Source organism: Bombina bombina, chromosome 1, assembly GCF_027579735.1.
Source record: "Bombina bombina isolate aBomBom1 chromosome 1, aBomBom1.pri, whole genome shotgun sequence".
Lineage (NCBI taxonomy): Eukaryota > Metazoa > Chordata > Amphibia > Anura > Bombinatoridae > Bombina > Bombina bombina.
Window position 1 is genome coordinate 217,399,006 of NC_069499.1, and position 22,126 is coordinate 217,421,131.

At 38.3% G+C, this 22,126-nt stretch overlaps 1 protein-coding gene across 1 annotated transcript in view; it reads left to right on the plus strand.

Annotated features, from left to right (window-relative positions):
- The window catches only part of C1H14orf28 (chromosome 1 C14orf28 homolog), a 40,490-nt gene extending 22,934 nt beyond the window's left edge, over positions 1-17,556 (plus strand). The window contains exons 2-5 of the mRNA XM_053697847.1: positions 1,081-1,605; positions 2,893-2,982; positions 3,078-3,212; positions 17,087-17,556. Of these exons, the coding sequence (XP_053553822.1) occupies positions 1,082-1,605; positions 2,893-2,982; positions 3,078-3,212; positions 17,087-17,270 (933 nt within the window). The 5' untranslated portion in view covers position 1,081 and the 3' untranslated portion in view covers positions 17,271-17,556. The remainder of the gene's footprint in view (positions 1-1,080; positions 1,606-2,892; positions 2,983-3,077; positions 3,213-17,086) is intronic.
- Positions 17,557-22,126: the final 4,570 nt, after the last annotated feature.

Below are 22,126 nucleotides of genomic sequence, written 5' to 3' on the forward strand. Positions count from 1 at the left end.
TCTTTTCTTGATGTTCTTATTTCATTGTATTACTTAGTTTTTGTTTTGTATAATATTGACAACACGATCAGCCTACTGTCAATTTCAAACTTAGATGTACTTCAGGGTACACAAGGTAGTTTTGTGGATGTGTGGTAGACCCCTAAGACCCGAGAGTCAAGATCATATTGCTGGTGGGAGTCCTTGGTAGGGGTTCTCTGACACACAAAAGAGATAGTGGGGCATTGGGCGAGCTATGCGGAAATGTATAAATGGATGTTGGAAAGTAACTGCCTTCTCCCCCAACCTGTCAATAAGAATCTTTTGATCTTGGGGACTGTTGTCTCATTGTTCAATGTTTGCAAATGTTAATTTTTGGAAAAATGTTCAACAAAGAATTTTTAAACCTAAAATTGGAGGTGTTACTTACACTCTGCATAGGGAACATAGTCTTTGTTACTAGCAACAATAGTCTATACATTTCAGTTTATTGTATACAATATTATAATCTTGAAAACTTGTACTAACTTAGTGAAAGTGAGGGCACTACTATACTCCAGCATGTACAATATTTAAAAGGAATGCAATACAAATTGCTTAGTAAACTGATTTTAATCACATTACACTTAAAATAGGTTTTCTCCGTTTTTTTTTTTTTTTTAATTTAAGATATATTACCTTAATTCAGACATCCTCAAACTTGGCCCTCCAGAGGTTTTGGAACTACATTTCCCATGATGCTCAGCCAGCATATCAGCTGGCTGAGCATCAGGGGAAATGTAGTTCCAAAACATCTGTAGGGCCAAGTTTGAGGATGTCGGCCCTAAATGGTGATGAGTGCTAGCAAGTTTATCCTTTTCAGTAATTTTATAATAGGTACACAGCCCCATGCCCAAATTCAATAGTACTTGTAAAAGTATATATAAACTATAAAGCTCTATTGCTAAACAGGTTAGGGAATATGCCACTGGAACTTGTTTCTTCCTGTATCTTTAATAGTCTGCATTATCAATATGACTGATAATGTTCTTGCATTTATTAGATACTTGTGTATGGAATGGGTAGGCTTAATAATAACTGATGTGGTTACTGTTTATTTAGGATGAAGACATTGTTTGAAGAGATAAAAGCATCAGTAAAAAATAACTCTGATCACGACCGCTCATTTTGGAGGCCAGTTCTCCCTTGGGGTGGTGTTTTTACCATCAAGGCTGGGCGTAAAGCAGTGTCCTGCACACCTCTTTATGTTGAAATAACTCTGAAAAACACTTGCACTATAGATGGATTTTTAATGCTATTGTATGTCATCCTGCGAGAAAATGATACTTTTCCCAGGGAGCTCACTCATTACCTTGGCCGAGAGTTTGTGGAGTGCTTTCTTCACCTCATGGACACCTACAGTTTTACATCTGTTAAACTGCTTTGGATCTGGGACAAGATGGCAAAACGCCAGTACAAATCTAGAATTCATAAGGCATCCTTAGAAATTGACTTGTTTGGAAATGAGCATGAGAACTTTACTAGAAATCTAGAGCATCTTATGGCTACCATACAAGAAAGCTACTGTTCAAACTCAAGATGCCCAATGCGCATGCAAGAAAGCCAGATGCAAACAATTCTCATAAAGTAAGTCAGAGATTGTTTACTTGGTCTCATGCTGATACACGTGATATTGCATGCTGGAATATGTATAAGAAGTGTTACGTGCTGACAAAGAGTGTAAAAACCTTCAACCTCAGTAATTATGTGGTACGTTATTTAGTTTGTGCAGTCATTTAGATAAGACGCTTTTCTGACGGCCTTAGGACCATCCAAATTGCAACCCTCCATTTCTCTAAACTGAATCTAGTTTGTAGATCACAGAATGTTTATAATTATTAGCCATATTCCTTTTAGCAGCAAACATATAAGCTAATGGAGAGATAAGGAACAGAAAAATACTGGAGATCAAGTGCATTTGTCATGGTGAATCTATACATATGACTGTACCACATTGTCCAGTAGATCCTTTTACTCTCCCCTTTTATCCTGCCTGTCTACCTTGAGGCTTGCCGCAGCAATTGGCAGTGCAGAGAAATACAGAGTACTGCAGGATGCAGAAGTTACCACTAGGTCACCTAGCCTGTATCCCTGTTATGTCCTGCATGTGTATTTAATAGTAATGAGCATCACTGTGTAAAACACAGAGCATTAGACAGAGGCAGGCTTGGTTGTAGTTTGTAGTAACTGGTGAAAGCTTCACAACTGCAGTTCTACCAGTACTAAATATAGTTCTGCTACCAGTGTGGTGAACTTGATAGCGTAAATATGGTTTTAATAAATACTTAAAGGGACAGTATACACCAATTTTCATATAACTGCATGTAATAGACACTACTATAAAGAATAAGATGCACAGATAATGATATAAAATCCAGTATAAAACTGTTTAAAAAAACTTACTTAGAAGCTCTCAGTTTAGCTCTGTTGAAAAGGTAGTTGGAAAGCCCACTGCAAGTGGGAAATAAGATACTCCACCCTCCCCCTTCTTTTGTTTATAAAAAGACCCTTTACACAAACAGGAGAAAGCTGGAGTAGGTATCTGTCGGTATTCTCCTAGAACTTTGGAGCTTGGTATAACGTCCCTTTTAATAGCATGGTAAGCGATTGCTGGGTATCTATGTAAAATCTATGACATTTGTGTTGTAGCAGCATTAACCAAACAAACTCTAACAATCAGTGGTACAAACAGCGACTCCAATTTTTGTCTATTGTGTTTAAAATGAACTATGCATTAACTGTATCTTTTTCATAAATGGTTTTCCTGTCGATGCGATTTTATTCTGTTGACATGGAAGTATAGACACTTTATATGTGGCAATAAACACTTTAAACTTGTTAAATTATAACTAATATCTAGTTATTTTCTTCCAGTCCTCCTCATGATATCCCACATGGGGACCTGATTCAGATGGCTGTAGATGATCTCTTCTGTTCCAAAATTGAGCTGTGTGAAGAGTATGGGTAGGTAACGTATGTATATATTATAATCTCTTCATTGTTTTTGAACTAGTCCATATTTAGCATATTCTTGTAAGTAATTATTTGTCTTTTTTTAGGTGTGGTTGTTTAAGAGAATTTCCCCCCAGGGTTTTTTGTCATGGAGCTCCCCCTTTCGTTATATTAAATATGGAACAGTGGAAATCTGAAGATCTGGCCTATGTCCCATATCACTTGGACTTATCTGATCATAAGTGAGTAACTGTACTGTATTTGTGCCATCTTAAGAAAAGGTGTTTTTTTTTTATGTTTTGTTTTTTAATATATGGAGAACCTGGTTGCTAATGGCAAGATTGATAATGTGCCACATTACATTCCAACTTACGTTGAAGGTAGCACCTTAGTATAAAATTAGATTGTAATAGCATTTTTAGCTAAAAATTACATATAATTTGTTATCTATTTAAAAGGTATAGTAAAACCATAATTAAACTTTCATGATTCAGATACAGCATGCAATTTTAAACAACTTTCCAATTTGTATTTAATTTGCTTCATTCTCTTGGTATCCTTTGTTTTGTTTTTTTAAAAAAAAGCATACCTAGGTAGGCTCACAGGCAGCAGTGCACTATTGGGAGCTAGGAAGAACAGAGCAGGCACTGCTAGGGGATTGACTGCATAAAAAATACAACATTAATTGATACAAAAAAAAAAGACAAAAATAGGAATAGAGGGTGTGAAACATGTCAGGCTCCATGCCTGTTGTCTGTCAGCTTATATTTGGCTTTACAAGAGCGCTCAGCGTATGCTGATTTTGTCTTTTTTTTTTTTTGTATCAATAAATGTATTTTTTATGCAGTCAATCCCCTAGCAGTGCCTGCTTTGTTCTTTCTAGCTCCCAATAGTGCACTGCTGCCTATGAGCCTACCTAGGTATGCTTTTTTTTTTTTAAAAAAAAACAAAGGATACCAAGAGAATGAAGCAAATTAAATACAATTGGAAAGTTGATTAACATTGCATGCTGTATCTGAATCATGAAAGTTTAATTATGGTTTTACTATACCTTTAAATAGATAACAAATTTATATGTAATTTTTAACTAAAAATGTTCTTCCTTGTATGTCAATATTTAGTGGTTTGATTCCGCCACTGCTATGGCACTCCGTGGCTGTAGGAGGTGTTTGGATAACCTTGTTACGGGTTCACTTCCATTATTGAGGAGAAGAGGATCGGAAGCTGCCAGGACCTGTGTACTTCTTTTCACTATTGGGAGCTAACTGCTGATTAGTCAATGCACATATATAGCTCTTGTCATTGGCTCACCCGATGTGTTGAGCTATCTCCCAGTAGTGCATTGCTGCCCCTTCAGCAAATAATACAGTAGAATGAATCAAATTTGAAAACAGAATTAAACACAAGTGATGAGTTAAGTGTTAAACTCAATCTCAATACAAAAATCCAAATTACACTTTTTAAGGCCTGATGTAACTCATTGTTATTAATAGTATAGTGCAGAACTACATGAAGCACCATCTGCTTAACACACCATTGGCTTAGCACTCGAGCATTGTCCAACATGAACTCTAAATCGCACCCCATAGAAGTCTTTTGTGTGTGGAATTTAGCACATCCATGCTATCCGAAGTGTAGCTGTTAGCACACCATAGACCAGTGCTTTCCAAACTGTGTGTCGTGACACGTTAGTGTGTCGGCGGCAGTGTGTAGGTGTGTCCCTGCTTCAGCACTAATTTCTTTACATTTTTTTTTATTTTTTTTAAATGTTGGTTTCCGACTTTCTGCCTGCCTGCTATGCATATCACGTGGTTGACAAGTGATTGATACCTAGTGGGTCACCAATCATCTTAACCCTTTTGGCACAGCTCAGTGGGAACTGAAACTATTCCCATTGGCGGCACCTTGGCTCCTGACTACACATGTAGTCTCCTCAATCGGCTCGTGACTGCATGTGTAGTCAGTGAGTGGGGCAGCAGTGTGTTTGCAGCGCAGTCACTAGTCGCAGAGCTCTGGGGGCAGCAGCTTAAATGCTGATCTGAAGTCCAAAGTCAGCGATTTAGTTTTTTTGCAGCTAGCTCCCAGTAGTGCATTGCTGCTCCTGCTCTTGATATATGCATAGGAAGTGGTTAAAAATGCTTGATGATGAAATGTGAGTGTCTTTATCTAATATTCCACCAAATATTCAGAAACGGTGTTCAACCCATCAACCTCATACATCCCATTAAAATAGTAAGTAGCTATTGGTGATATTAAACTTTTTTTTAATTCTTGCACATACATACTGTTACTTGTAAATACATTTCATTATTATATAATTTATGTATGTGTCCGTATCTCTTAAAACAAGTTAGTTTAAATTCCTGTTTGCTAGAACAACTGAATTACTGTGTCGCGAAATGTAGGTCTAAAAAGTGTCACCAACATGAAAAGTTTGGAAAGCTCTGCCCTAGACTATTACTCAACCTCTTAAATAAATAGCTTTGGACTTGGTAAATATGAACACAAAAATAGAAGTAATATTGATTGCATTCAACTGCTGTTAACGCACAATCACACTAACATTTTTGCGCTCCATTTGTAATCTAGGCTTAGCACATTTAAAATCCTTTTTTTTTTTTTGTTTAGTACTTAGATGGATCCAGTCTTGGTTAAATAATGAAGAAACTTCAGTCAGAAGATTTGTACCTTCTGTGCCTTGAATTGTTAAGTTAAAACTGTGTGATACACATAATGTAGTTGCAGACCAATTTACTTTTTAATTAAAAATGCTTTAAGAACATTGCACCATTGCACTAATGCTTGTGTCATGTTGTAACCTTATACTTTCTTGTTGATTTCTTCTGTTATGTGTGATCAGTCCACGGGTCATCATTACTTCTGGGATATAACTCCTCCCCAACAGGAAATGCAAGAGGATTCACCCAGCAGAGCTGCATATAGCTCCTCCCCTCTACGTCACTCCCAGTCATTCTCTTGCACCCAACGACTAGATAGGATGTGTGAGAGGACTATGGTGATTATACTTAGTTTTTATAACTTCAATCAAAAGTTTGTTATTTTACAATAGCACCGGAGCGTGTTATTGCCTCTCTGGCAGAGTTGGAAGAAGAATCTACCAGAGTTTTTACTATGATTTTAGCCGGAGTAGTTAAGATCATATTGCTGTTTCTCGGCCATCTGAGGGAGGTAAAAGCTTCAGATCAGGGGACAGCGGGCAGATGAATCTGCATTGAGGTATGTAGCAGTTTTTATTTTCTGAATGGAATTGATGAGAAAATCCTGCCATACCGTTATAATGACATGTATGTATACTCTACACTTCAGTATTCTGGGGATGGTACTTCACTGGAATTACTCTGTAAAAAGTACATTAAACCTTTTAATAGGTATTTATTATTTTAAACGTTTTTGCTGGAATGTAGAATCGTTTGCATTTTCTGAGGTACTTAGTGAATAAATGTTTGGGCATTATTTTTCCACTTGGCAGTTGCTTGTTTTAATTGTGACAGTTTCGTTTCTCTCTCACTGCTGTGTGTGAGGGGGAGGGGCCGTTTTTTTGGCGCTCTTTGCTACGCATCAAAAATTTCCAGTCAGCTACTCTTGTATTTCCTGCATGATCCGGTTCATCTCTAACAGAACTCAGGGGTCTTCAAACTTCTTTGAAGGGAGGTAGATTCTCTCAGCAGAGCTGTGAGACTTATATATTGACTGTGATTAAAAACGTTGCTCTGTTATTTTTACTTTTCAAATTTAATTATTGTTACTTTACTAATGGGAACAAACCTTTGCTAAAAGTTGTGTTGTTTTCAAGGATTGATGCTATAACAGTTTTTCAGTTCATTATTTCAACTGTCATTTAATCGTTTAGTGCTTCTTTTGAGGCACAGTACGTTTTTGTTAAATAAGATTGTAACCAAGTTGCAAGTTTATTTGCTAGTGTGTTAAACATGTCTGATTCAGAGGAAGATACCTGTGTCATTTGTTCCAATGCCAAGGTGGAGCCCAATAGAAATTTATGTACTAACTGTATTGATGCTACTTTAAATAAAAGCCAATCTGTACAAATTGAACAAATTTCACCAAACAGCGAGGGGAGAGTTATGCCGACTAACTCGCCTCACGTGTCAGTACCTGCATCTCCCGCCCGGGAGGTGCGTGATATTGTGGCGCCTAGTACATCTGGGCGGCCATTACAGATAACATTACAAGATATGGCTACTGTTATGACTGAAGTTTTGGCTAAATTACCAGAACTAAGGGGCAAGCGTGATCACTCTGGGGTGAGAACAGAGTGCGCTGATAATACTAGAGCCATGTCTGATACTGCGTCACAGCTTGCAGAGCATGAGGACGGAGAGCTTCATTCTGTGGGTGACGGTTCTGATCCAAACAGATTGGATTCAGATATTTCAAATTTTAAATTTAAATTGGAGAACCTCCGTGTATTACTAGGGGAGGTTTTAGCGGCTCTTAATGATTGTAACACTGTTGCAATACCAGAGAAATTGTGTAGGTTGGATAAATATTTTGCGGTACCGGCGAGTACTGACGTTTTTCCTATACCTAAGAGACTAACTGAAATTGTTACTAAGGAGTGGGATAGACCCGGTGTGCCGTTCTCACCCCCTCCAATATTTAGAAAGATGTTTCCAATAGACGCCACCACACGGGACTTATGGCAAACGGTCCCTAAGGTGGAGGGAGCAGTTTCTACTTTAGCTAAGCGTACCACTATCCCGGTGGAGGATAGCTGTGCTTTTTCAGATCCAATGGATAAAAAATTAGAGGGTTACCTTAAGAAAATGTTTGTTCAACAAGGTTTTATATTGCAACCCCTTGCATGCATCGCGCCGATTACGGCTGCGGCAGCATTTTGGATGGAGTCTCTGGAAGAGAACCTTAGTTCAGCTACGCTGGACGACATTACGGACAGGCTTAGAGTCCTTAAACTAGCTAATTCATTCATTTCGGAGGCCGTAGTACATTTAACCAAACTTACGGCTAAGAACTCAGGATTCGCCATTCAGGCACGTAGGGCGCTGTGGCTAAAATCCTGGTCAGCTGATGTAACTTCTAAGTCCAAATTACTTAATATACCTTTCAAAGGGCAAACTTTATTTGGGCCCGGTTTGAAAGAAATTATCGCTGACATTACAGGAGGTAAGGGCCACGCCCTGCCTCAAGACAAAGCCAAAGCTAAGGCTAGACAGTCTAATTTTCGTCCCTTTCGGAATTTCAAAGCAGGAGCAGCACCAACTTCCACTGCACCAAAACAGGAAGGAGCCGTTGCTCGTTACAGACAAGGCTGGAAACCTAACCAGTCCTGGAACAAGGGCAAGCAGGCCAGGAAACCTGCTGCTGCCCCTAAGACAGCATGAATCGAGGGCCCCCGATCCGGGACCGGATCTAGTGGGGGGCAGACTCTCTCTCTTCGCCCAGGCTTGGGCAAGAGATGTTCAGGATCCCTGGGCGCTAGAGATAATATCTCAGGGATACCTTCTGGACTTCAAATTCTCTCCCCCAAGAGGGAGATTTCATCTGTCAAGGTTGTCAACAAACCAGATAAAGAAAGAAGCGTTTCTACGCTGTGTACAAGATCTGTTATTAATGGGAGTGATCCATCCGGTTCCGCGGTCGGAACAAGGACAAGGGTTTTACTCAAACCTGTTTGTGGTTCCCAAAAAAGAGGGAACTTTCAGGCCAATCTTGGATTTAAAGATCCTAAACAAATTCCTAAGAGTTCCATCGTTCAAAATGGAAACTATTCGGACAATCTTACCCATGATCCAAAAGGGTCAGTACATGACCACAGTGGATTTAAAGGATGCTTACCTTCACATACCGATTCACAAAGATCATTACCGGTATCTAAGGTTTGCCTTCTTAGACAGGCATTACCAGTTTGTAGCTCTTCCATTCGGATTGGCTACGGCTCCAAGAATCTTCACAAAGGTTCTGGGTGCCCTTCTGGCGGTACTAAGACCGCGAGGAATTTCGGTAGCTCCGTACCTAGACGACATTCTGATACAAGCTTCAAGCTTTCAAACTGCCAAGTCTCATACAGAGTTAGTTCTGGCATTTCTAAGGTCGCATGGATGGAAAGTGAACGAAAAGAAGAGTTCTCTCTTTCCTCTCACAAGAGTTCCATTCTTGGGGACTCTTATAGATTCTGTAGAAATGAAGATTTATCTGACAGAAGACAGATTAACAAAGCTTCTAAATGCATGCCGTGTCCTTCATTCCATTCAACTCCCGTCAGTAGCTCAATGCATGGAGGTGATCGGCTTAATGGTAGCAGCAATGGACATAGTACCCTTTGCACGTCTACATCTCAGACCGCTGCAATAGTGCATGCTGTGTCAGTGGAATGGGGATTACTCAGACTTGTCCCCTACTCTGAATCTGGATCAAGAGACCAGAAACTCTCTTCTATGGTGGCTTTCTCGGCCACATCTGTCCAGGGGGATGCCATTCAGCAGGCCGGACTGGACAATTGTAACAACAGACGCCAGCCTACTAGGTTGGGGCGCTGTCTGGAATTCTCTGAAGGCTCAGGGACAATGGAATCAGGAGGAAAGTCTCCTACCAATAAACATTCTGGAATTGAGAGCAGTTCTCAATGCCCTTCTGGCTTGGCCCCAGTTAAAGACTCGGGGGTTCATCAGGTTTCAGTCGGACAACATCACGACTGTAGCTTACATCAACCATCAAGGAGGGACAAGAAGCTCCCTAGCAATGATGGAAGTATCAAAGATAATTCGCTGGGCAGAGTCTCACTCTTGCCACCTGTCAGCAATCCACATCCCGGGAGTGGAGAACTGGGAGGCGGATTTCTTGAGTCGCCAGACTTTTCATCCGGGGGAGTGGGAACTCCATCCGGAGGTCTTGGCCCAAATACTTCGACGTTGGGGCAAACCAGAGATAGATCTCATGGCGTCTCGCCAGAACGCCAAACTTCCTCGCTACGGGTCCAGATCCAGGGATCCGGGAGCGGTTCTGATAGATGCTTTGACAGCACCTTGGAACTTCGGGATGGCTTATGTGTTTCCACCCTTCCCGCTGCTTCCTCGATTGATTGCCAAAATCAAACAGGAGAGAGCATCAGTGATTCTAATAGCGCCTGCATGGCCACGCAGGACTTGGTATGCAGATCTAGTGGACATGTCATCCTGTCCGCCTTGGTCTCTACCTCTAAGACAGGACCTTCTGATACAGGGTCCATTCAAACATCAAAATCTAACTTCTCTGAAGCTGACTGCTTGGAAATTGAACGCTTGATTTTATCAAAACGTGGTTTTTCTGAGTCGGTTATTGATACCCTGATACAGGCTAGGAAGCCTGTTACCAGAAGGATTTACCATAAGATATGGCGTAAATACCTATACTGGTGCGAATCCAAAGGTTACTCCTGGAGTAAGGTTAGGATTCCTAGGATATTGTCCTTTCTACAAGAAGGTTTAGAAAAGGGTTTATCGGCTAGTTCATTAAAGGGACAGATCTCAGCTCTGTCCATCTTGTTGCACAGGCGTCTGTCAGAAGTGCCAGACGTCCAGGCCTTTTGTCAGGCTTTAGCTAGAATCAAGCCTGTGTTTAAAACTGTTGCTCCGCCATGGAGTTTAAACCTTGTTCTTAACGTTTTACAGGGTGTTCCGTTTGAACCCCTCCATTCCATTGATATAAAGTTGTTATCTTGGAAAGTTCTATTTTTAATGGCTATTTCCTCGGCTCGAAGAGTCTCTGAGTTATCAGCCTTACATTGTGATTCTCCTTATTTGATTTTTCATTCGGATAAGGTAGTTCTGCGCACTAAACCTGGGTTCTTACCTAAGGTAGTCACTAACAGGAATATCAATCAAGAGATTGTTGTTCCTTCTTTGTGTCCAAATCCTTCTTCGAAGAAGGAACGTCTTCTGCACAACCTGGATGTAGTCCGTGCTCTAAAATTTTACTTACAGGCAACTAAGGAATTTCGACAAACGTCTTCTCTGTTTGTCATTTACTCTGGGCAGAGGAGAGGTCAAAAAGCTTCCGCTACCTCTCTTTCTTTTTGGCTTCGTAGCATAATTCGTTTAGCTTATGAGACTGCTGGACAGCAGCCTCCTGAAAGAATTACAGCTCATTCTACTAGAGCTGTGGCTTCCACTTGGGCCTTCAAGAATGAGGCCTCTGTTGAACAGATTTGCAAGGCTGCAACTTGGTCTTCGCTTCATACTTTTTCCAAATTTTACAAATTTGACACTTTTGCTTCATCGGAGGCTATTTTTGGGAGAAAGGTTCTTCAGGCAGTGGTTCCTTCTGTATAAAGAGCCTGCCTATCCCTCCCGTCATCCGTGTACTTTTGCTTTGGTATTGGTATCCCAGAAGTAATGATGACCCGTGGACTGATCACACTTAACAGAAGAAAACATAATTTATGCTTACCTGATAAATTCCTTTCTTCTGTAGTGTGATCAGTCCACGGCCCGCCCTGTTTTTAAGGCAGGTAAATATTTTTTAATTTATACTCCAGTCACCACTTCACCCTTGGCTTTTCCTTTCTCGTTGGTCCTTGGTCGAATGACTGGGAGTGACGTAGAGGGGAGGAGCTATATGCAGCTCTGCTGGGTGAATCCTCTTGCACTTCCTGTTGGGGAGGAGTAATATCCCAGAAGTAATGATGACCCGTGGACTGATCACACAACAGAAGAAAGGAATTTATCAGGTAAGCATAAATTATGTTTTTTTGATTTCTTGACTCTATATCTGTTTTGAATTTTAACATTTTTAGCTACATTCACCAGTATGTGTGTATGTATATGTATGTGTATATATATATATATATATATATATATATATATATATATATATATATATATATATATATATATATATATATATATATATATATATATATATAAATATATAAATATATATATATATATATATATATACATTTTTTATTAAGGCTGCAACTAACAATTCTTTTCATAATCGATTAATCGGCCGATTATTTTTTCGATTAATCGACTAATCGGATAAAAAGAGAATCAATAATAGTTTTCTATGTTTTAAATTAAAATCCACATAATGAGTGTTACAAATATAAACTTCAGACTAAAACTTTAACACAACTGTTTCTTCAATTATTTTTTTTTTAATAATCTTTTATTGAGATTCTTGAGTTAGATACATAATAGAAAAAAAAAATTCAATACATTACAGCTGCAATAAGTAATCTATCTTATACAATATGGGGTTGACATCCGTATCTGAATTTGGTAGGCAGAAATGTAAGTCCATATATATTTGCATATTTAAAGCTGTTGAGTATAAAAGTCTTTGAGAATCTCGTTTTCTTCTTTATAAGCTCAAGAACAATGGTTAATGCGATGGTTCAAAAGTTGAACCAATTGTTATAGGCAGCAGAAATATAAAAATGATAACCATAAGAAAATAACATAGATACATAACTGTAATAACATTGCTCTAATACACAAAACAGTCTATAAGTGTTTGACAACCTCATCTTAAACATTGGGAGCCCCTCAAGGAGAGGAATGAAAAACAAAAAAAAGATAATTAAGAGCTAAAACCGCTGTCTTTAACTCTTATAATAGGGTACCCCCATTTGACTAACTTCAGCAGGTAAACACCGCTCAACAGTAGCCCAAAAGAGGGAGAAAAAAAAAAAGGTGTCAATGTTCTATTGTAACAATGTATTATATGCTAATTAAAGAAAAGGGGAGGGGGGCGGAGCCAGATAGGGCGACTGTCTAGTAAAGTCTTGGGTCTCTAGGCTTTTGTATATAAAATGTATAAGGGTAACTCCCGACAAAGTTATGCACAAGGGGGGATATTAATATATATGGGATACAGGGGACTTCTGGATGAGCTCCTCTCCTGGGGAAATGCCAGCTATAGGAGATGTGGGAAAAAGCAGTAGTGGTATGACCCGCAGGCAACAAGTACCGGCGGGAAAGGGAGGAGAGGGGCCCAACAGGAGCAGATGATTTGTTCTAATAATAAATTCAGCATGAGAAGCATCATTATCTAGGAACATAAATATAATAAGGCTTGCAATGTATCCATCGCATGTGTCGTTGGTTTATAAAAGATGGGAGTCATAAATAAGAATAACTTAACAATTGAAAAGTAATACAAACTGTCTCTGTAAGGCCTTGGATGGCATGATGTTAACTAGTCTGTAATATACACCACCTATAACCATAGTATCACAATAATTGAAGGATTAATATTTATGTACAGTGCTTGGGCCTTGGGATAATGTAGTTTTAAATAGCTAAAGATATAGGCACCCTCTAAGATACTAATGTCATCATACCCTAATAATATAATATATCATGCTGAGAACACTGTTTCTTCAATTTGTAAGCAGCAGAGCACAGTTTTATAATTAAACAAAACAAAACCACAAACTGTTTGAAAAGAGGTAGAACTAGAAAGAGTTAGACTATCACTGTTAATAACATTCTGTTATTAACTCTTTCAGAAACTTTGCATTTAAATGCAAAAATCTCAACATGTCCACATGCTTCTGGCTAAGACTGGTTCTCTGCAGCTATATTTCCTGCAGCAGAGAAAAGGCTGTTGAGGTGTATAAGTGGGGTTTTGCCAATTTCACCAAAGTGGGATATTTATCTTTGTTAGCTCTTCACCAATGCTAAGTGTTTTCTACCTTGGAAAGGGGCCTCTCAATAAAGTAACCCTTGACTTCATTCTAACACAAAAATATCTTGAATATCTATATGCAATGGTAAATAACCAGCTATAAGGTTAGGGGAAATATCTAGTCCGCTCTAAAAATAACGCATATATACTTATAAAGGTTGAATCTGGTACATATTATCACAATTTATTAAAAATATAAAAAACAAAATCAAAAGCGCTAATGACTGTATATCAGTAACAGGACAAAGCCTTACACATTTATTTATACAGTACATATAATCAGCAATAGCAAGCAATACGCTAATAACTGTGCAAACGGATAATAGTGCACATCAATTTAAATAACCCCCATCAATCTAGGGGCAAGGTGTAAACAACAAGCTTAGGCTAAGGACATAACCATAAAACACAATACCATATGCAGGAGTTCATTGGAGTGAAGCAGCTGGTGTTGTGCACAGACCAACTAATTGCAAACCAACTAATCGATTATGAGATTCGTTAACAACTATTTTCATAATCGATTATTATCGATTATGACAATTAGTTGTTGCAGCTCTAATATATATTCCAGCGCTACGGAATTTGGCGGCCCTATACAAATTAATGATAATAATAAATATATATATATATATATATATATATATATATATATATATATATACAAAAAAGTATTTAGTCAGCCACCGATTGTGCAAGTTCTCCCACTTAAGAAGATGAGAGGCCTGTAGGTATACCTCAACTATGAGAGACAAAATGTGGAAACAAATCCAGACAATCACATTGTCTGATTTAGAAATAATTTATTTGCATATTATGGTGGAAAATAAGTATTTGGTCACCTACAAACAATCAAGATTTCTGCCTCTCACAGACCTGTATCTTCTTCTTTAAGAGGCTCCTCTGTCCTCAACTGATTACCTGTATTAATGGCACCTGTTTGAGGTTGTGGACAGGTATCTTTTATAGTGATAAATTTCAAGAAACTCCAGCCACCAATTTCTTTTAAAAGACCTTTATTCTTTTGTCATGGGTCCCATTGATATACAACGTTTCAAGCCAGCATTAGGCTCTTAGTCATGTACATGACTAAGAGCCTAATGCTGGCTTGAAACGTTGTATATCAATGGGACCCATGACAAAAGAATAAAGGTCTTTTAAAAGAAATTGGTGGCTGGAGTTTCTTGAAATTTATGGACTTTGGTGAGACTTGGCAAGTCTGTTACTCCGTGCCCCACTGAAAGAGGAAAATTGGTGTGCTGTTTTCCATTATTTTGATCTTTTATAGTGATAACATACTGATAACAAGTTCAGTCACACTCCAAACTCCACAAAATTGTAGACCTGCACCAGGCTGAGAAGACTGAATCTGCAATAGGCAAGCAGCTTGGTGTGAAGAAATCAACTGTGGGAGCAATAATTAGAAAATGGAAGACATACAAGACCACTGATAATCTCCCTCGATCTGGGGCTCCACGCAAGATCTCACCCCGTGGGGTCAAAATGATCACTAGAACGGTGAGCGAACATCCCAGAACCACACGGGGGGACCTAGTGAATGACCTGCAGAGAGCTGGGACTAACGTAACAAAGGCTACCATCAGTAATGCACTACGCCGCAAGGGACTCAGAACCTGCAGTGCCAGAAGTGTCCCCCTGCTTAAGCCAGTACATGTCCGGTCCCGTATGAAGTATGCTAGAGAGCATTTTGATGATCCAGAAGCAGATTGGGAGAATGTCATATGGTCAGATGAAACCAAAGTAGAACTGTTTGGTAGAAACACAACTCGTCGTGTTTGGAGGAGAGAGAATGCTGAGTTGCAACCAAAGAACACCATACCTACTGTGAAGCATGGGGTTGGCAACATCATGCTTTGGGGCTGTTTCTCTGCAAAGGGAACAGGACGACTGATCCGTGTACATGAAAGAATTAATGGGGCCATGTATCGTGAGATTTTGAGTGCAAACCTCCTTCCATCAGCAAGGACATTGAAGATGAAACGTGGCTGGGTCTTTCAGCATGACAATGATCCCAAACACACCGCCCGGGCAACGGAGTGGCTTCGTAAGAAGCATTTCAAGGTCCTGGAGTGGCCTAGCCAGTCTCCAGATCTCAACCTCATAGAAAACTTTTGGAGGGAGTTGAAAGTCTGTGTTGCCCAGCGACAGCCCCAAAACATCACTGCTCTAGAGGAGATCTGCATGCAGGAATTGGCCAACATGCCAGCAACAGTGTGTGACAACCTTGTGAAGACTTACAGAAAACGTTTGACCTCTGTCATTGCCAACAAAGGATATAGATGAACTTTTGATATTGACCAAATACTTATTTTCCACCTTATTTTCCACCATAATTTGCAAATAAATTCTTTCCAAATCGGACAATGTGATTGTTTGGATTTGTTTCCACATTTTGTCTCTCTCATAGTTGAGGTATACCTATGATGAAAATTACAGGCCTCTCTCATCTTCTTAAGTGGGAGAACTTGCACAATTGGTGGCTGACTAAATACTTTTTTGCCCCACTAAATAAATATACAGGTGGCCCTCGATTTACAACGGTTCAATTTGCACCGTTTCAGAATAACATCCTTTTTTTACAGTCATGTGACTGCTATTTATTAAAATAGCCAGTAGGTGGAGCTGTCTGCTTGTGTTGCAGCAAAGATATGTAAGCCAAGCAAGCTAAAATTAATCAGTATAACTAGACCTGAGCTATCGAGCAGCTTTCCATAGGTACAAGATCTTCCGGTCTATAAATCAGTCCACATTGGAATACATAGAAAGAATTGTTTGCAAAAAAATGCAAGTAAAGTGTGTGTTGTGTGATTATTTTATTAGGTTTATAATGCTGTTAAGCAAATGTTTTTGTTTATGTAACTTAGTTTAATTATATATTCTGTGTTTGATTATTTTATTAGGTTTAGAGTGCTCTTTAGCATTTAAAGTCTTCATTTAAAAGCTTTAAAAATAATGTATTAGGTGTTACTTATGACAATTTTGAGAGGGGCCTGGAACCTAACTCCCTCACTTCCCATTGACTTACATTATAAACTGGGTTTCAATTTACAACGGTTTCGATTTACAACCATTCCTTCTGGAACCTAACCCCGGCGTAAACTGAGGGCTACCTGTGTGTGTGTATGTATGTATGCATGTATGTATGTGTATATATATATGTATATATATGTATGTATATATATATATATATATATATATATATATATATATATATATATATATATATATATATATATATATATATATATATATTATTATTATTATTATTAAAAAAATTTTTATTTTTTCATTGAAATGTGCAAGAGTACATTTTAAATATAAGCAATATACCATTGGCAAAAGAAAGTCTTCCCGTAAGTTATTTTTTCAATAGATTAATGTAGGTTTATTGTTTTTAAACACATGTTGTTTGCCTTATGTTTAGATACCTATTGGAAGGTGCCACATTGTTCAACAGGGAGGAGCATCATTACTCTGCAGCGTTCCAGATTGATGGCTATTGGATGCATTATGATGGGCTTCGTAATGTCAACTTAATCTTATTAAACAAACCGCCAGAGCTACTACTTCTGTCATCCTTGGTTTACATAAGGGCTACAGAGAAATAATTGGCTTTTATACATTCACAAAATGTAAAAAAAATGTAGTCCCAATCCCTGGGTATTAGTGCTTCTTGCATATATTCACTTGGCATCCAAGATAAAAGTTTGGACTACAATAGTTCTATTTGATGTACAAAGCTTTATTTTTTGGCTAAAAATGTATATAAAATCAGGGGAGACAATAACTATGCAATTTGTATTTCTTCATACTTACATTTAATATGAAAATCAAGGTGAAATTGTTTTTCTTTGTATTGTTATGCAGGTTTTTGAATATAAAAATTCAACAATTGTTTCCAGTAATCACTTTGTTATGCTCCTTTTTACCCAGAAATCATAAAAATTTGATTTGAGCTACATAGCCTACTATTGACTGCAAATTATCTACATTACTAAATACAATGACAGACATTAGGACTTAAAGGGTGTTTACAGTAAAAGTTACCAATATTTCAGTGATAGCTTAACTGTGTATGCATACAACCTTAGGGTATGGCAGCTTGTATTCACGTATAACATTTGCTCATTTGAAGCTGTTACCATTGTTAATGTTTACTAGAAAGCACTTATTCTAATACAAATGTACATAGGCGGCCATAGTGTTAAAGGGACATAAAACCCAAATGTTTTTCTTTCATGATTTAGAAAGAGCATGCAATTTTAAAAAAAAACTTTCTGATTTATTTCTTTTATTTTGCTTAATTTTCTTTATCTTTTTTGCTGAAAACCATATCTAGATAGGTTTAGTATCTGCTGATTGGTGGCTGCACATAGATGCCTCATGTAATTGGCTCTCCTCTGTGCATTGCTATTTCTTCAGCAAAAGGATATCTAAAGAATTAAGTAAATTAAATAGAAGTAAGTTGGAATGTTGCTTAAAATTGTATTCTCTGTCTGAATCATGAGAGAATTTTTTTGGGTTTAGTGTACCTTTTTAAAGGGACATAAAACAAGTTGGGATAGAAACAAAATATATACTTTTAATTACCTGCATATTTATACTGCAGTGCCTCGCCATTAACCCTTTCTTTTAAGTTTCTGAATTGTAAAGCTCTAACTCCCCCCACACATTTCCTTCTATGGCTGTATCTATATCTATTGTTGCTTTGGTAGAATGCAGAAGTGCATAGGGATTATCTGCTGGAGCATGCCTAGAAGCTGTAAACTCAGTTGAAATACAATGCCTGTGTCTAAACACTGATAAGAGGGGGTGGAGCAGACTGCTACAGACAGCATGGCTATTTAAGTATTTTTGCTTATTTTTGAAAATTATTTTAAAATACTTGCCAGCAATTAAAAAAAATAAAAAAAAAAAATGTATGCAAACTATTTACTCTAACCCCTTCCTAGCTTTCTCTTATCTCTCACTCACTTCTCTTTCTAACTTCTTTCTTACTCTCTTCTCTTCTCTATTTTCCTTCTCTCTCTCGCTCCTTTTTCTACATTCTGTACTCTATTCTAGGGTTGCACCGATACCATTTTTTTAAGACCGAGTACAAGTACCGATACTTGTTTTCAAATACTAGCCGATACCAATTACCGATACTTTTTTTTTTAATGTCATGTGACAGTTAACCAAGCACAATACAGACTAATTATTTAAGATTCCTTCTTTATAATTATGAAGGACTGTAACTTTAAAGACATTATGAAATAATAAAACAGTTTTATTTGTCATAAAGTTCACAGAACATGTTTATAAATAAAAAAAATTACAATAAAATATATTAATAATAACAACAAATAACAAATATAAAATCACAACCAACCAAAAGTGCAATACAGTAAAAAATAGTAAAAATAGAACAGTGCACTGTTTAATCATGGGGAACAACACTATGGGCTAAATTACATTTGACTGGTAAGTTGTACCAATGCTATGCGTCTATGGAGTTGAAAATGTGAACAAAGCATTGCTAAAGCTTACCAATCAAATGTAATCTAAATCTAGTCCTATAATTGCAGGATGAGTGTTCATTGGAATTAACTTAATTTTTTCCATGAGTACTCTTCCTGTAATTATATAAGCTAACCTATGGATGTTCCTCAGAGTACAGTATGTTTTGAACATCATTGTGCAAGATGAGAAATAGCAGTAAAAAAGGCAATTTAGCAATTAGAATAATTTTTCAAAAGTTAGTTGCAAGTTATTTTTAAGGAACAGAACAGAAGCCTCTCTGCATGTTCAGCTATAAGTCTGTTTTTGCTATCAGTAAGGAGGTTTGACTCTAAGTTGAACAGTCTTTCACTTTCCACACTACTGCATGGGGCAGAAAGATATTTTTGGACCATTTTAGCCAGAGCTGGAAATCTCAGTTTATTAACTGTCCAGTACTTCAGGGGTTTGTCTGAACGAGGTACAGTGATCTCTCCTACAATAATACAAATAACAGCAATTTGTATTGGCAGAACAGTAGTAAACAATTTTTAGTTTAGTCTCCACTTCAGCTTAAAATGATATGGGAACATGCAGTTTGAAAAAGCGCCACAAGATAGCATATGGGTAGGAAGTGGAGGTATCGGTATAAGTATCGGTGCATTTGCACTCATGCAAATACTTGATATCGGTACCGATACTAGTATCGGTATCGGTGCAACCCTACTCTCTACTATACTCTGTCTTCTCTTGTAGTTGTCCTCTTTCCTAACGGCATGAAGGTGTTAAAAAGACTCTGTAGTCTTCCCAAAAATTAACTTAAAGGGACATTCCAGTCAGAATTAAACTTTAAAATTGCATGCCTTATCTGAATCATGAAACAACTTTCCAATTTACTTTTGTCATCAAAATTTGCTTTCTCTTTGTTGAAAGCTAAACCTAGGTAGGCTCATATGCTAATTTATAAGCCTCTTATCTCTGTGTATTTCTCCTACATTGGTGTGTCCGGTCCACGGCTTCATCCTTACTTGTGGGAATATTCTCTTCCCCAACAGGAAATGGCAAAGAGAGCACAGCAAAAGCTGCCCATATAGCCCCCCCTCTGGCTCCGCCCCCCAGTCATTCTCTTTGCCGCTCTGAACAAGTAGCATCTCCACGGGGATGGTAAAGAGTATGTGGTGTTAGTTGTAGTTTTATTTCTTCTATCAAGAGTTTGTTATTTTAAAATAGTGCCGGTTTGTACTATTTACTCTACAACAGAAAGTGATGAAGAGTTCTGTTAAAAGAGGAGTATGATTTTAGCAACAGTAACTAAAATCCATTGCTGTTCCCACGCAGGACTGTTGAGCCCAGAGAACTTCAGTTGGGGGGAACAGTTTGCAGACTTTTCTGCTCCAGGTATGACTAGTCTCTTTTCTAACAAGACATAGTAATGCTAGAAGACTGTCATTTCCCTTTTGGGATCGGTAAGCCATTTTCTTAGACTCATAACAGAATGAAGGCTTATAAATGGGCTATATACTGGTTGACACTATTGTGGGCTAAATCGATTGATTTATATAATATTTATATGATTTCTGGAGTGTTTTGAGACTTGGAAACACTTTTGGGAACGTTTTATTACGCCTGGCAGTTTGTTAGACACCTAATCTAGTCAGGAAGTCTAGGCCCCTTCACTCTGGTATGCAGAGGGAGGAAGCTTCATTTTCGCGCCTTAATTGCGCAGTTACTTCTGGAAGCAGTGCATGCAGCTTCATGTGAGAGGGTCCTGTGGCCACAAAAACGTTTCTAAGAGGCTTATTTCTGTGGTGAATAACCCCCAAGGAAGGTAAAGCCGCAGCAAAAGGATGTGGCAGGGACTGTAGTGGGTTTAAACTGCTAAATTGAACAATTAGCTCCGGTTTGCTCATTTAAGGGGATAAAGACTTGAAATTTGGTGTGCAATACTTTCAAAACATTAAGACACTAGGCTGCAAATTTCGTAAAGATCGGATAATTCCTTCATAGTTTTTCAAACATTCAGAAATAAAGTGTACTCTGTTTATTATTTAAAGAGACAGTAACAGTTTTTTTTAAAAACGTTTTTTTTGCATTAATAGCCTGACTAAGTCTGTCTAACATGTCTGTACCTTCAGATAGATTATGTTCTGTGTGTATGGAGGCCAAGGTGATTCCCCCTTTAAATGTATGTGAAAATTGTGCCATGGCGTCCAAACAAAGTAAGGACAGTAATGTCAATTTTATTAAGGTTGCCCAAGATGATTCTTCAAATGAATTTAGTGGGGATAGTTCATCATCCTCTCCTTCTGTGTCAACACCAGTTATGCCCGCGCAGGCGACACCTAGTACATCTAGGGCGCCAATGTTTGTTATTATGCAGCAATTAACGGCAGTAATGGATAATTCTATAGCTAATCTTTTATCCAAACTGCCAGCATTTCCCAGAAAGCGTATTTGCTCAGTTTTAAATACAGAGGATGAGCAAGTGTGCGCTGACGATAATTTATCTGTTATACCCTCACACCAGTCTGAATTGGCAGTGAGGGAGGGGCTGTCTGAGGGAGAAATTTCTGATTCAGGAAGAGTTTCTCAACAGGCAGAACCTGATGTTGTGACGTTTAAATTTAAGTTAGAACATCTCCGCGCCCTGCTTAAGGAGGTGCTAACTACTCTTGACGTTTGCGACTCTTTGGTAATTCCAGAAAAATTGTGCAAAATGGACAAATTCCTAGAGGTCCCTGTGCACGCTGATGCCTTTCCAATACCCAAGAGGGTGGCGGACATAGTGACTAAGGAGTGGGAGAAGCCAGGTATACCTTTTGTCCCACCTCCAATATTTAAGAAAATGTTCCCCATCGTCGACCCCAGAAGGGACGCATGGCAAACAGTCCCTAAGGTTGAAGGAGCAGTTTATACGTTGGCCAAGCGCACGACTATTCCCATTGAGGACAGTTGTGCTTTCAAAGATCCTATGGATAAAAAATTG